Source organism: Triturus cristatus, chromosome 4_2 (assembly GCF_964204655.1).
Source record: "Triturus cristatus chromosome 4_2, aTriCri1.1, whole genome shotgun sequence".
NCBI classification, from domain to species: Eukaryota; Metazoa; Chordata; class Amphibia; order Caudata; family Salamandridae; genus Triturus; species Triturus cristatus.
The window spans coordinates 660848068-660863286 of NC_140586.1; the positions used below are offsets into that span (position 1 = coordinate 660848068).

The 15219-nt window shown below is 48.4% G+C and overlaps 1 protein-coding gene across 10 annotated transcripts in view; it reads right to left on the reverse strand.

Annotated features, from left to right (window-relative positions):
• Nucleotides 1-1001: 1001 nt before the first annotated feature.
• PATJ (PATJ crumbs cell polarity complex component) overlaps nt 1002-15219 on the reverse strand; it is a 1359209-nt gene continuing 1344991 nt past the window's right edge. For all 10 annotated transcript variants that reach the window (XM_085602445.1, XM_085602441.1, XM_085602446.1 and 7 more), the window contains one exon: nt 1002-4628. In XM_085602445.1, coding sequence (XP_085458571.1) covers nt 4482-4628 — 147 coding nt within the window. In that variant the 3' untranslated portion in view covers nt 1002-4481. The remainder of the gene's footprint in view (nt 4629-15219) is intronic.

Consider the following 15219-nt stretch of genomic DNA (forward strand, 5'->3'; position numbering starts at 1 on the left):
TTTTTCAATGTTATTTAGGAGTATGGGCACTGTTATGTTAACTTTGACTACTGGAGGTTCCCAGACTAATGACGGGGAGTATTCAAAATCTGTAAAAGATCCGATGTCGGGGAACCCTTCAGTTACTGCTGTCAGTCACGGAGAGCTAACGTCCACTCCCTGCAAGGTACGACAGAATGTTAACAAGATGCACCAGCCTGGGTTATGAATGTTGGAAATCATACTGAATTGTACATTTCTAAAGTGTTCTAAAAGTTTTGAGATTTACCAAATCAGTTTGCTCAAAATTTGTTGAGAACATTATCAGATTCTGTAGCTCAGATCCTGGGTTCAATGACGTGAGACTTAAAACTGATGCACCTTATAACTTTGGACAACTTAATGACTATGTTAGGTGAATATTGATATTTAAGAGTCTCAGTTCTCCCACATGGATAGATTGAGTAATGTAATGAAAAGGAAATCAGCATAAAGTGCAACAAAGAAACATCAGCTAAACTAGTTAAGTAAAAATTCCCCCTAAGAATAACCATAGCTAATAGTTATAGAATATATCAATCGTATGGCTAAGGCAGCATAGGTATGTAGAAGGAGGTGATGATGAGAAATATGTCCTAATAGTAATAACTATTATTGAATAAAGGCAAATCTCCTCTTCGTTATCCCTCAAGAATCTCGGGCTATATTGATCTTTCAATTTCATTGTGAGCACAAACTAACCAATAAATCTAGTGTTCTGCATGTCCAACGATGTTTGTGATGAAGTGTGCAAAACTGTCATGTGATGAACGAGCACTGCACTGTCTATTAATCTACCTCTATTTGGCAATGTTTATCTCAGTGTTGGTTCTTTGTCAGTTTTAGCACTGCAAGATGAATCTTTCAGGACTTGCTTTTCCAGACTCTTGATAAATGTCAAGCAGTGTAAAGTTTTTAATTTGACAGTCAAACAACTGGGACCCATAAACACAGTGTTTATAATGAAATAAAATTTACACCAGTCCATGAAACTGCGATTTATTACAATATTAAGAAGTCATAAAACATTTAATTTCTCATATCCTCTTAATATACATACAACTTATCTTAATGACTTACAGAACGCATGCAACTGAACAAGTCGACAATGTGAAACAAATTAGGCCCTACAATCAAAAATGGTCATAGTTACTCCCATTCCAGGATCACTGTTCTAATTTTATATAGTATGCATTTCAAATTATTAAGTCACAAAAACACCTTAAAGTCTTATCTTAAAATTGCAAGCAAATTGTTGATTGTATGAATGTAAATTGTTCTCATCAGAAAGCAGACCATTTCATTTATGTTCATAAGAAAAACAAAATGCCAGATTACAAAAAGTAAACTGAATGTTAGCGGGTACGGAAGCCCATGAGTTCCAGGGAAATGCATGCGCTGCAAAGCAGACCAATGGACTGAATGACATAACTCATTTATAAACCATCAGCATTCAAGCTGGGCTCTTCTCAAGGATGTATCTTCCAACATAAAAAAGAAAATGTCATCATTATGTAATCTTTCTGAGATTCATTTGTACAATACTGCATAGTATAATCCACATACCGCGGAGACCAACTGTAATGAACAGGACACTTGTATATTTAAGTCAAACGATGAGAACTTCAGATACATATTAGATCAAGATGACGCTTTCTGTTTTGCAGTGTTTTGTTTTTTTAAAGTTGGGACTCCCAAATATCGAGAAATTAATGTTTGTGTATGGTGGGATCCAGACGTTTGTTTTTTGCAGTCATGAAAAGTTCCCATTACATTTTTGTGCGAATCACTATTCCCAGAAGGCAATATTTGGCTATAAAGTCCGATTTATTTGGCATTTCACCTAGAAGCTGGCAATGAAAATGTCTCATCCATTTACCTTTAACTCTATGTACCCATTTCTTTATAAAATCCCTAAAATTGTTAAATATCACTCACAAAACATTGTTATAATCCGAAAACTGCACAGAAAAGACAATTTCGAAAAGCAGACAAAGACATTTGAAAATAAACAATGTTATATAGGCACTGCGTTTTGGAATTACGAGAAAATAATGCATTCCAGCATTTTAATGCACTGTGTGATTATGCACAGCTCGCCACATAAACACAAAAATATCATAAAGTAAGACTAACAGGAACGAACTGTCATTGGCACATTACTACACTCTACTTTGAGTTGTGTGCACTGGAAGGGAATTGATTTATTGTTTGTGACTTGTAATGATTTGAATTACAAGCTGTTCTTGTAAACAACATATTTGCGTGATGATCTATAAGCACATATTTGTTTGCATATGATTGGTAAAAAACAATGACACTTTTGATTTGAATTTTTAGTTTACATTTTTTAACAAGATTTCAATATCGACTATAACTCCACCGGCGTGCCCAGAAAGAACAGAGCAGTGGTACGGCCATGAGTGTTGCCTTCTAAACAAACCTGCCTATGCCCTAGTGGAGAAGAAATGTCAGAGCCTACCGAAAAACAACCTCACTTCATGTGAGGTGCAAACTGATCATGTGGAGCTTTGCGGCTACCTGACAATATATGAAACATAGTTGGCAAGTGTGAGGGAAATTCATGGTATCAGACAATGACACAAGAAGGTATACAATGCCTTGAACCAGACTCTTAATTGCTCTAGTTATCACTTTAAAATTTGAAATCTTGAGTATTGCAGGGTATGCAGACACAATTCTTTACCATGCAACATAACTATTTCAAAGAAAACTATTTATCCAGAAAGGTAAACACCACTTTGGAGTCATGTCAATTAATATTGTTTTTAAAACAGAGATGCTGTTGTATTGGTGGCAACAGGCCTGTTCTATTTTCAGAAGTGCTCGGTCTAATGCAAAAATTTAGCACTGTTATGAAATAGAAATCTCACTTACAGAATGGCAGATGTTGACATACGGATTACATTCCTAATGAATGTTATTTAATTTAAAAAGTCTGTAGTCTCTCTTACAGAAGTCTTCAAGATTTTAAATGTTTGTGTATTGTAATAGCATTAGCAAAATATATATATATATGTATTTCTAAATAAAAGTAAAGATTTATTATATATCAGTATCAAGGTAGAAGTGCATTGCGGTAGATCTCTACAGTTTGGCAATTAAATATCCTAAGTGGAGGGACATTTCCCACAGGAGACATTGATATTTCAGCTTTTAGAACATTGGTAAACTTATTTTTACAACTCGTGAGGATAATTAATGCTAGGAACTCTTGAGTTCGATAAGTAATTTATTATGCAGTTGTGTCCAGTAGGAAACTACTACATTCAATTAGAAGTTATTGTTTTACCTTTGTTAATTGTTACTTTTGCCACCTCCCTCAGTGCGATTTAAACACACAAAAAAAAGAATTCTAGTCACGGTCCCATGCGATTGATTGAATCTATACACCATACCACCAATGTCCAGTTTCTTTGGAATGTAGGATGGAACATGACGTTAACTTTGGTTCTCTGTGGGTATTTGTTACACAAAGGCGGAGCAGGTGAAGGGACTTCTTGAAAAAGACACGGGAAGGTAAGATGATTCGAACGTAGTGCGTAGTGTAGAGTCCTTCATTTATATTTGGAAAAAAGATGCACTGCTCTTCAGTAGCTGAGAACACTAAGTGCTTTAGCTGAACACACATTTGACAGGTGAAACAATCAATGCTGCCTACACAATACAAACACCATTTTGCTATTGAAAGAACAGGCTGCAGTCTGAATGAAGCCCATTCCTCCAAAACATTGTATTTGGACATATGCTGAAGTTAAGAAATACATGAAGCCAAACCAAAGTTCTCACCTCTTGGTTCAATTTGCATGTCTTTGGTGATAAGAAGACAAAAATGTTATGCGCATTGCCAGCCTGAGCATGGACTCTTCTTAAAAAGATCATATAAAGCAGTGTATAGCACACCCTTAAAAATGACATTATGCATATCCCATTAGTCACGAGCAGCTATCCAAATCATTTTGTCTTTAATGGATCTGAAAACCCTTCATGGTTTGATTTAGAGTGGAAAAGATGTTCAATTTAACTGGTTGGTTGACACTAAATAGAGGAGCTGGCCTTGTAGATTGATGGCGCGTGTGCAAATACTGACAGTGCATTTGACCATCAGCATAGTGTAAGCAGAGCTGGAGAAGACACCTTTGTGAGCCTGTCTTGAAGACAAAGGAAATATGCAGATTTTTTAATAGCTGAATGGAAAGCACATTCAGCATTCTAGAATCTAGTTTCTTAAGTGATGTAGCTCAACCATGAAACTATTGGTTTTCAGACTGGCAAGTGAAGAAAGCGGCTAGTCACAACATTTTGGACACACTGCACATGTAACAGTAATGGAATTTGTGACTTCTAGCTGTAGTAGGCGATGCTGATCAGCACCCCCGGTATTGCACCACATCGAGCTCTACACATATACTTGCACGGCCCACATAGACTGTACAACACAATTATGGCAACACAGCTAATGATACAGTTCCCTTCTGACGTTTTAAAATAGCTACAGCCTGTTCATGAGTGACACCTTCCAAAACATCTTCATTGACAGCTAGAATCTGATCGCCACGTTTCAATCTGCCATCTGCTGCAGCTGCTCCCTGGAAAAAAATAGTGAATTAAAAGTGATTGTTAGTGCAAAGGCAATCCTCTAGGGATGTCAACGCACTTTCAAAGAATAACTAATATAACAATTACAAAGAATACATGGCTGTGCAGGTTTTTATTTAGATGAAAAGGCATATTACACTTACCGGCGATTTCTCTCCATGCTTAGGGCTTATGCTCGAGCTAAAAAGGGGATGATAAACACCAGACCAGTATAATACATTCTCTTGATGGCCTACCTCAAATTTCTAACTTTAGGAAACACTGTGTTTTTTTGCCCACCTGGGGTTGATTATATTCCATCTTCAGAGATGAGTTGTCTTGGCTGTTCAGGCTAGACTGTTCCCATTGATAAGGATCAAGGTAGATTTGCATATGACTAGGTCTAATATGAGATGGCATGATGGGCAAAAAAATGATGGGTTGGTATGCTACCCCAAATATTGGTCAGTGGCTGGACTATTTGCAAGCTTTCTTCCCCATCACCTTTTGTGTGTTTAATGTATCGACATAAGTGACCCAAGGCATGGGTCCGAGTCACGCAGCACTCAACTGTAGTGACCCAAGTGGGGGTGATAACGGTACTGAGTTGCTTGTGTTCCAGTTCAGAAAGGAGCTGCTTGTCAGTTCGGGCTGGATTGCTCCTATTAGAGCAGGAACAAGGCTGATTTGCATATAGCTGGGTCTAATCTGATGTTGCATGGTGCACAAATGAACAATGGTTTGGAATGCTAACCTGAACAATTGCCAGTGGTTAGAATATTTGCAAGCATTCTTCCGTTCACCTTTCGTATGTCTGAATTTTTTTGGAAACAAAATACAATGTATTATCTACATTTTCTGTAGAAAATGAGATAATATTAGCCGTTTGGTATATTCAGTCTAAAATATATACACATAAAAAAGCAAAATGAATAAGTTACCATCTGTAATGATATTATTGGTAGAGACTATCTAATCACAGATTCTTCACCTTAGAATATTTCCCAGGTGTCAGACTGGATCTAGAAAATCTTGAGCGGTACTTCTTTGTACCGGTAGGTGACATCCGGCGGCTCCATGTCAACAACGTCTGCATCATAGGCACTACCCCGGCGTGCCTATTTCTGCACCAAAAACACAAAGTCACAACTGAACCAGTGTGCAGACATGTAACTGGCTTAAAGGGGAAGAACCTACATCGCAGAGCTGGAAGCATTGGAGGGTTGGTGAGGAATCTGTGGTTAGATAGTCTCTACCAGAAAAAGAGTTACTGAAGGGAAGTAATTTGTTCTTCTGATAGAGACTTCTAACCATAGATTTATTACCTTAGAATAGATACCCAGGCAATATCTCCCCGGAGGTGGGTTTGCAAACAGGCTTATACTAAGAAGTCCTACAGGACTAAATAGGCAAAATGCCCATTTTGATGGGCCTGACTATCCAAGCAGTAGTGCTTCGGGGGTACGTGTGAAGTGACGCCCACATGGCAGTTTGGCAGATTTCAAGGGCAGGTGCCATGCGTGCTAACGGAGTAGTAGAGGCCTTGGCCCTGGTGGAATGGGCACACAAGCCCTCAAGAGGTTTCTTTTTAGCTGGTGCATAGCAGATTTTGATGCAGAATAAAGTCTATCGAGAGATAGTCCATTTATGCACCAGCTTACCTTTTGGCACTCCAGGAAACCCAATGAAAAGCTGTTGGTGCAAGCAATGTAAAAAAGAAGGTTTTTTTGGGTCCAAACCATGAGGGGGTGAAGAATGCTGGATGCATGATGCTTTGGCCAACGTAGAAAGGGGTCGCCACTTTTAATAGGAATGAGGCACAAGTCTAAAAAACCAGCTTGCTCGGGTAGAAGCTGTTATATGGAGGTATGCCCAAAAGAGCTTGAAGCTCACTGACCATCCTGGAAAATGTATTGAACACCATAAGGTCTTTTTATTTTTTTTATAACCAATTTTTATTTTCAACAAAATTATATCGGTACATAGCAATATCAAGGCCATAGTCAGGCCCCCAATATATGACTCCATCATTTTACAACCACTTGATAATGAGATGTCCCCTCTGTATTTGTTCCATTTCCCCCATTTGTGATCCCATTTCCTGGGGCAGCCTCTACCCTTGAACACAGCCTTCTCTGCAATCATTGCACTATCCATGTCCTTGGCCCAGTTGCGTAGAAGTGGGACAGTGTCCACCCCCCATTTCAGTGCAATATTCCTTTTCGCGATGGCCCAACCCATCGAGGCCCACGCCTGCTCCGCCTGGGAAAGGTCAGTAGCCTCCCATATATTAAGCAGACAGAGTTGGGGAGATGGCTTTAGGGACTTATCACATGTCCTTTCCTTTTGCAGTGTGACTTTTTCCCCAGTAATGCTTAATTTTTGGGCATTCCTAGAGTATATGAATGAAGGTGCCAGTTTGATTACAATTACGGACACAGAGCGGGTCCGGCCATCTACCCAGTCTAAAAATAAGTTTAGCATCAAATTAGACTCGATGGTGGATTTTTAGCTGGATGAGGCGTAGTCTAATGGGGATGGCTACTTCCCTGGCGGAGGCCAGCGCGTCTCGCCAGTCCTCATCCTCGAAACTTCCCAGGTCCGACTCCCAGCCCACACGTAGTCTCTGCATCGGGTCAGTACGGTTATTTACCAGTTTTTGTATAAGTGAGGGATATTGCCTTGTGGTCCATGGGGGTCTAGTATCAACCGGTCCTCTAGGGGGGGAAGACTCAGATAGAGGGAGCCACTTGGGCACGGCCACCGATATGGCGTGACTGATCTGGAGGTATCTGAAGGTCTCTGTGTGTGTCAATTGGTACTTAACCTGAAGGAAAGCGAATGTGGCTAGCTTCCCCTTCACCCACATGTCCCCCACTGTGGATATCCCGATTGTGTCCCATTTATCAAACCCAGGGCATTGACTAAGACGTCCCAATATGTCAGGTTCCCAGAGTGGTGTTGCTTTAGTCAAGAGGTTCTGCCAACCCAGTTTCCTCGTGACTCCATGCCAGACCTCAACCGTACGGGCTGTCAGGCCTGTCAAGCTAAGCTTACGGGGATTGGTATATAACGTCCTGCCCCATGAGCCAGTGATCTGTACGGAAATTAGGGTCGTCATGTGGACCAAACACCCACCTATTTATTGCTGTCAATTGTGAAGCTTGATAATAGAGTTGTATGTCTGGTAACCCTATGCCTCCGTCATACCATCCCATGGTGAGTTTTTTCATTGCAATGCGTGGCGGACGGTCCTCCCACAGTTGTCCCCGCACAACACTGTAAATTTTGGAGAAATAGGAGTCTGGGATAGAATTGGGGGTGTTCTGTAACGCATAAAAAAAAGCGCGGGAGCACGAGCATCTTAAAAAGGGATGCTCGCCTCAGAAGAGTAAGAGGGAGAGATCGCCAATGTAGGGCATCCGATTTGAGACGTTGGTTAGTATCCGGGGTAACAAAGATACCCAGGCAGCAAAAGTCCTGACACGCCACCGGAATCGCATAGCCCCGAGGACGGGGGGGCGGGGGCAGGGAGTCACCCCATAGTACGAGCATCTGAGATATAGACCAGTTAATCTTCTATCCGGAATGGGCGCCAAATATGTGAAATATGTGGAGTACATGCCGCAGAGAACGCGAAGGAGAGGCCAGATAGAGAAGAATGTCATACGAGTACAGCGAGATACGGTCCTCGTGGTCTACCGTTTATTTCAGTCCCCGTATTTCTGGATCACCCCTAACCCAAAACTGCCAGTGGTTCTAATACAAGGGCGAAGAGCAGCGGAGACAACGGGCAACCTTGTCTCGTGCCCCGTCTGAGGGGGAAGGTAGCTGAGCGGTGATCGTTGACGGTGACATGCGCGGTAGGTTATGTGTATAGGAGCCTAATCCATCTTATCACCCTGGGTCCAAACCCCATGCGAGCTAATACAGCAAAGAGGAAATCCCATTCAATGGTGTCAAATGCCATAGTGGCATCTAATGACAATAATATCGCTTCTTCCCTGATGGTTCCAATTCTACCAAGGGCCCCGTTCACTCATCGCAAATTCCGGGCTGTGTTCCGTCCCGGCATAAAGCCGGACTGGTCCGGATGGACCAGTCCGGTGGTATAAGGAAGGAGTCGATTGGCCAATAGTTTGGCCAAGATCTTAGCCTCGAAGGGCGATAGGACGGTATGATTTACAGTCCTCCGCTGGCTTATTTGGTTTATGGACAACCACAATGGAGGTGGTTCGGATGTCGGCCGGAAGTAGTCCAGACTTAAAACATTCTGTATACATATTCAACAGGTGGGGCGCTAATTTAGGGTTTAAAAAGCTCAATGGGGGGGAGGAGCCTAGCGCGCAACCAAGATGGCCGCGTAGGTGCGAGGCTCCCGAGGACCTCCGCGACCTCCTGCATAAATCCTGACCATATCCTGTCCTAGACGAGGGGACTGTGTTCGTGAGACCGAGCTGAGGTGCCACCCGTTCTCCGTTTCCAAATCGGACCTCGGACACCGGCGGGAGCATCGATTGAGGTTTGCGGCCTTCTCCACGCCGGCCCCCCGGATTGGAGTTGTGGGGCGATCCGGAGACAAAGTGAACAACAGCGGCGGGCGAGGCTGGGCGATTCGCGTACCCCGCACTTTCACTTTCGCTTTCGCGCCCTCCTTGCTGCCAAGCGAGGTAGGGTCGCGAGGCGGCGTGCGGTGGTGTGGCTTCATCGGGGTGCCCTGCCGGCCCGCCAGCTGTGATCCGCCCTTCGGAGCTGTGGTCGCCCTCCCCCGGAGCCCGTGAACTGGTTTGTCAGCCCCTTTCAAGGAGATTGGCACGATTTGGGGACTGGAGCCATGTCCACGAAACAAGATGGCGACCGGGCAAAGGTGAAATCGACCCGCCGTGGCGCAGCCCCTCAGTCTAACAGCATGGACCGCTACACCCTCCAGAAGGGATCTCCAGAGGCGCCGCGTAGGTCCCCTGTTGGCCCGACTGATGCTCCTGCTCTGCCCGCGGATCTGACCCTCCGGGACGTCATGGGCGCCATCGCCGAGATGAAGGCCTCAGTGGACCAGCGCTTTGACACTCTGGCGCAAAAGATTGACTCGGTCCTCGTGGATGTGGGCCTGGTGAGGGCCGATCTGTCCAAGACGAATGACCGGGTCGACTCTTTGGCCCACACCACCTCGGGCCTCACAACGGACGTGGCGGCCCTCCAAAAGGAGGTGCGCCGACTGGGCCAGGCGAGCGCCCTGATGGATCGTCGACTGGAAGATTCCGAGGGTCGGGCCCGGAGGAACAATGTTCGCATTGTCGGGGTGCCGGAGGGACGTGAGGAGGAGGCGGCGGATCTGTTTGTGGAGGACCTGATCCTCACCCATCTCCAGCCCCGGGGGCTGAGTAAACTCTTCGCAGTGGAACGTGCCCACAGGGTCCCCGGAGGGAGACCTAAGATCGGGGCCCCTCCGAGGCCTCTCATTGCCCGGATCTTCAACTTTCGGGACAGAGACGCTATCCTGCAGACTTCTAGGCAACAAGGACCGGTCAGACTCGACAATATGGACGTAAACTTCTATCCTGATTTTACTCCGGCGGTCCAGAAGCAGAGACTGAGTTTTCTCGGAGTCAAACTTCGCCTACGGGACCTGAACCTCAAGTATGCGATGCTTTTTCCAGCGAAGTTGAGGGTAGAGGTGGATGGCCACACGCACTTTTTTGATCGTCCCGAGGCGGCCGGGGACTGGTTGGACACTTTGCCCGGGGATCGGGGCCGGGGGGGTGGGGGGGGCGCGGTTGGTGGGGAGGGCTTGCCGGATCAGGACTGAGGGACTAATAGTAGGCCTTGCTCTGGACAACATTATTGTCATCATTGACTGATTGTGTAAGTTCCCCTCCCGTGGAGGTCGTACGGGGTCTCTTGGGGGGCTTTCCCTCCTCCTCTGGGGGACTAGTTAGTGTTTTCATCTATGGGGCGACAGGCACACTGCACTTTGGGGGGGCTGTTTGGGCTCATGCAGGGGTGCAGGGAGGGGGGAGTTCTGTTGGGACGGGTGGGTTGGGGTGGGGTGTTGTTCGTTTTTACCGCAAGGCAAACCCTTTACTGTATTGGTGTTTTTGAGGTGCTCTCGGGGGGACGAATGATGGCTTCTGTATGTGATGGGGGGTAGGGACTTGACTTTGTTGTCTTGGAACGTTAATGGACTGGGGGATAGGATTAAGCGAGGTGTGGTCCTGCAGTATTTGAAACGAATTTCGCCAGATGTGGTCTTTCTGCAGGAGACACACCTTATTGGTAATTCATTTTGTGCCATGAATCGGCGTGGCTATCGTTTGGTGGCCCACTCGGGCTTCACGTCTGGCTCGCGGGGGGTGGGCATCATGGTTAAGAACTCGCTCCCGCTGGAAATAGATGAGGTGCGCCATGATGAGAGGGGACGCTACACTGCCTTGGTGGGGAGAATGGAGGGCAAAGTGGTTGTCTTTGTTTCAGTGTATGTCCCACCGGGGCTACAGTCAACCACTTTTGCGGACCTGGGGCGCCTCCTCCTTGACCTTCCGGGGGGGCTTCTGGTGGTTGGGGGGGATTTCAATGCGGTGGTTTCTGGGACTATGGATCGTCACCCCCCTAGGGACCTCCCCCGGGCGCAGGCGTGGCTGTCCGGCCTCTTAGATACATTGGGATTGGTGGACTGCTGGCGCTTAAAACATCCCGCGCAGCTGCAATACACCTTCCATTCGGGTGCCCATGGTAGCCTCTCGCGGCTTGATCATATCCTTGTCCCTGCGGCCTATGCTGGGAGGGTGGGAGAGGTGCGCCATCTGGCGCGGGGTATTTCAGATCACTCCCCGCTCCTGTTGCACTTTGGTGTCCTCCCGAGGGGGGAGGGCAGGGTAGCTCCAATCAATGCCTGGTACCTGCGCGACCCCACCATTCGTGCTGACCTGATTAAATCCTTGCAGCGGTATTTTGAGGAGAATGTGGGGTCTGTCCCTTCGGCTATCTCCCTTTGGGAGGCCTTCAAGACAGTTATTAGGGGGGAGGCCCTCTCCTTCATATCCCATGCCCGGAGGCGCGAGCAGGAGGAGGTGACCCGAGTGGAGGCCGAAATTACTGAATTAGAGGGTGATTTGGGGAGTGGGGTGACGGATGCTGCACTGCATGTTCTACACCTTAAGCAAGCGGCCTATAGGGCCCTCGTCACGGAGGCAGCCAGGGGCCTCAGTAGAGAGCAACAGGGGCGACTGTATGATGTGGGTGATAAGGCTGGTAAATTGATTGCGTGGTTGGATAAAAAGGAGAGAGCGAGTCGTGTGGTCCCGTTGATTGAGAGGATGGATGGTGTACGTGCCACCGAACCAGAAGACATTGTCTCTTGCTTCGCGGATTATTTCCGCGAGGTGTATTCCCCGGTCTCTCCCTGCTCGGAGGCTGATTCCCATGCCCTGCTTCGAGATATCGCGCTGCCCTCCCTTTCGGTGGAGGACAGGGAGTCGTTGGATGCTGCTCCTACCTCGGACGAAATTGCCCTCGCTATACGCTCGGTCGCATCTGGCAAGGCCATGGGCCCGAACGGCATCCCTATCGAGTTGTATAAGCTGCGACCGGACGTACTGGCACCCCACCTCCGCGCGATGTTCCTGGCGGCCCACTCGCGGGGCTCCCTCCCGCCGGACCAACGTCTGGCTACAATCGTGGTGATCCACAAGGAGGGGAAACCCCGAGACCGGGTTACCTCCTATCGGCCTATCTCGCTCTTGAATGCGGAGCCCAAAATCCTTGCCAAGGTGCTCGCCAACCGGTTGGTCGGCGTGGTAGGCGATTTGGTCCACCAAGACCAGTCTGGCTTTATCCCCCATCGCAACACGGCCCTCAATCTGCGGCGCTTGCACGGGGTGCTCGCGCGTGTTCCGTTTGTGCGGGAGCCGGCCATCTTGGCGTCCTTAGACGCCACCATGGCGTTTGACACACTCGAATGGCCATACATTTGGGCGATGCTGGCGAAATTTGGATTTGGACCGGGATTCATCAGCTGGGTCAAACTGTTGTACTCGGGCCCATTAGCGCAGGTGGTAGTGAATGGGCGAGTCTCGGCCCCATTCGCGCTGGGACGGGGCACGCGACAGGGCTGCCCCTTGTCGCCGCTCCTGTTTGCATTGGCCTTGGAACCCCTGGCGGAGTGGCTGCGGTGGCACCCTTCCATCCGTGGTCTCCGTTGGACCCCCGAGTATGAGGACCGCGTGTCCCTCTACGCTGACGATATCCTTTTGTATCTAGCCTCCCCGCGCAAATCACTGACTGTCCTGGTTGATGTCCTGCGCTCCTTTGGCCGTAACTCAGGCCTTGTCATCAACTGGGCTAAATCATGTGTCTATGTGCTTTCCGGGGAGGCTCCCGTCCTCCCGCGGGGATGTCCGATCCAGATTGCCTCGCAGGGGTTTCGGTACCTGGGTGTCTATATCACGCTGGACCCGGAGGCCCGCTACGAGCGAAACTTGCTTCCCCCCCTCCAGCGCTTGAAGGAGGACGTCGCGCGCTGGCGGCGCCTGCCGCTTTCGCCGCTCGGCCGGGCGGCATTGTTTAAGATGATGTCGTTGCCGCGCTTCCTGTACGCTCTCCAGAACACTATGGACCTAGTCCCGGCGCGCTACTTCCGTGAGGTGGAGAGTCTACAGCGCCGTCTGTTCTGGGACGGGAGGCCGCGTATAGCCCTGGCGAAGTTGACGCTCCCGTGGTATGACGGGGGGATTGCCCTCCCGGACATTAAGCGGTATTACTGGGCCTCCCAGCTAGCTGCAATTAATCACGGCCTCTATGGGCCCGCCTTGAACCCGGCATTTGAAATGGACAAGATGCTCCTGCCCGGTGGCGATTACAATCGAGCACTCTACTCTGGCGCGCCGGATCCCCGCTTGACGGGGCCCACGCGTGTCATGGTGCGGGTGTGGCACGCGGCCAATGCAGCTATGGGGTGGAAGGACCGTTTGACCCGGGCGTCGCCGTTGTATGCGCCTCAGCGGTTGGGCTCCCTGTGGACCTCGAAGGGCTTCGAGAAGTGGGACACGATTGGCATCAGTAAAGTGGGGGACCTCTGGACGAGAGGGGGATTTAAAACATTCGAGACGCTGCAGACGGAGTTTCAGCTGCAGGGCAGTGAATACTTTCGGTACTTGCAGGTCCGTCATGCGCTGGGCTCCGTCTTCCCAGACGTCGCCTCCATCCCGGAGTCTTCCCCCCTGGAGGATAGAGTGCTGGATGGCCACGTTCCGGATAGCACGATCTCCCTCATTTACAAAAAATTGATTAATGATCGCTCGGGCCTGCTGACCGGCCTCCGTGAGGCTTGGGTTGCCGACGGGCTGGAGTTGGACGACGAAGACTGGATTTCCGCGGTGGCCTCTCCGAAGGAGGTGGCCATACCGGCTCGCCTTCGCTTCGTCCGGCTTAAGATACTTCACCGGGTTTACATGACGGGGCCAAGGCTTCTGCGTATGGGTTATGCTGAGGATGGGTTGTGTAAGCGTGGGTGTGGTGCTTTGGCGACTTTTTTGCATATTTTGTGGGAATGCCCGAAGGTGGAGCGATTCTGGCGTGGTGTGCATGAGGTCCTGCGTCTGGTTACGCATGTCGCGCTGTTGCCTGAAGCGAGGAGATGCTTGCTGAATGTGTGGGAACCAACTGATTACTCGGTTCCGCAGACGCGATGGGTGACTCTGGGATATATGATAGCTAAGCGTGACATCGCTCAACTGTGGGTATCCCAGCGGCCCCCGGCGGTGTCGGCCTGGAAAGAACATATGGATTGGTGCATGTTCCGAGAAAAGGTGGTGTATGTGGCGAGGGGCAAGCCTGGGGCGTGGGTGAAAATATGGGGCCCCTGGAACGCCTACCGCGGGGGTATCTGCGAGCCACCACTGCTGCCTGCTACCTCACCGGCTCCGTCCCCCTAGTTGACCCCCTCCCCCAGCCCCAGGCACAGAGTTCCCCCAGTCCTGGACTTGTTTCCCTTCCCCCTCTTTAGATTCCTGTGGATGGTCGGGGTCCCTCATTTGAGGAGCACGTGTGGTTACCTTCGATTGCGGGTTGCCTTGCGGGTGTGGTTTTTCTATGTTGTTGTGTTTGGATAAAATGAAACCGTATTGTGGGCTTAGAGTCATGTGGCCCACGTCGTTGATGCCTCCTGATTTACTTCTCTGCAACGCCAAGTGCCCTTTTGCAAGTTTGTCAGGTGCTCCTGTCACTCTAGCGGCCGGCCGGAAGGTTGTAGGCCCATACTTGTATATACTTGAGATTGCAATAAACGGTTTCAAAAAAAAAAAAAAAAAAAAAAAGCTCAATGGGGAGTCCGTTAGGGCCCATCGCTTTGCCGGAGCGGACATCCTGTATGGCCTTCTGAATCTCTGTCTCAGTTATGTCCACTTCTAGTGCGTCTCTATCTTGTGGGGAAAGACTCACCACATTTATAGTGGCCAGGATTTTTTCCGATATATTGTAGACCTCTTCAAAATGTGCAGCAAAGGTGTCGGCAATATTTTGGGGGTCATTGAGAAGTGCACTGTCAGGGCCAGCTATTGCATAGACGACCCATCTCGCGTCTTGTTCCTTCCGTTCCAGCCACGCCAG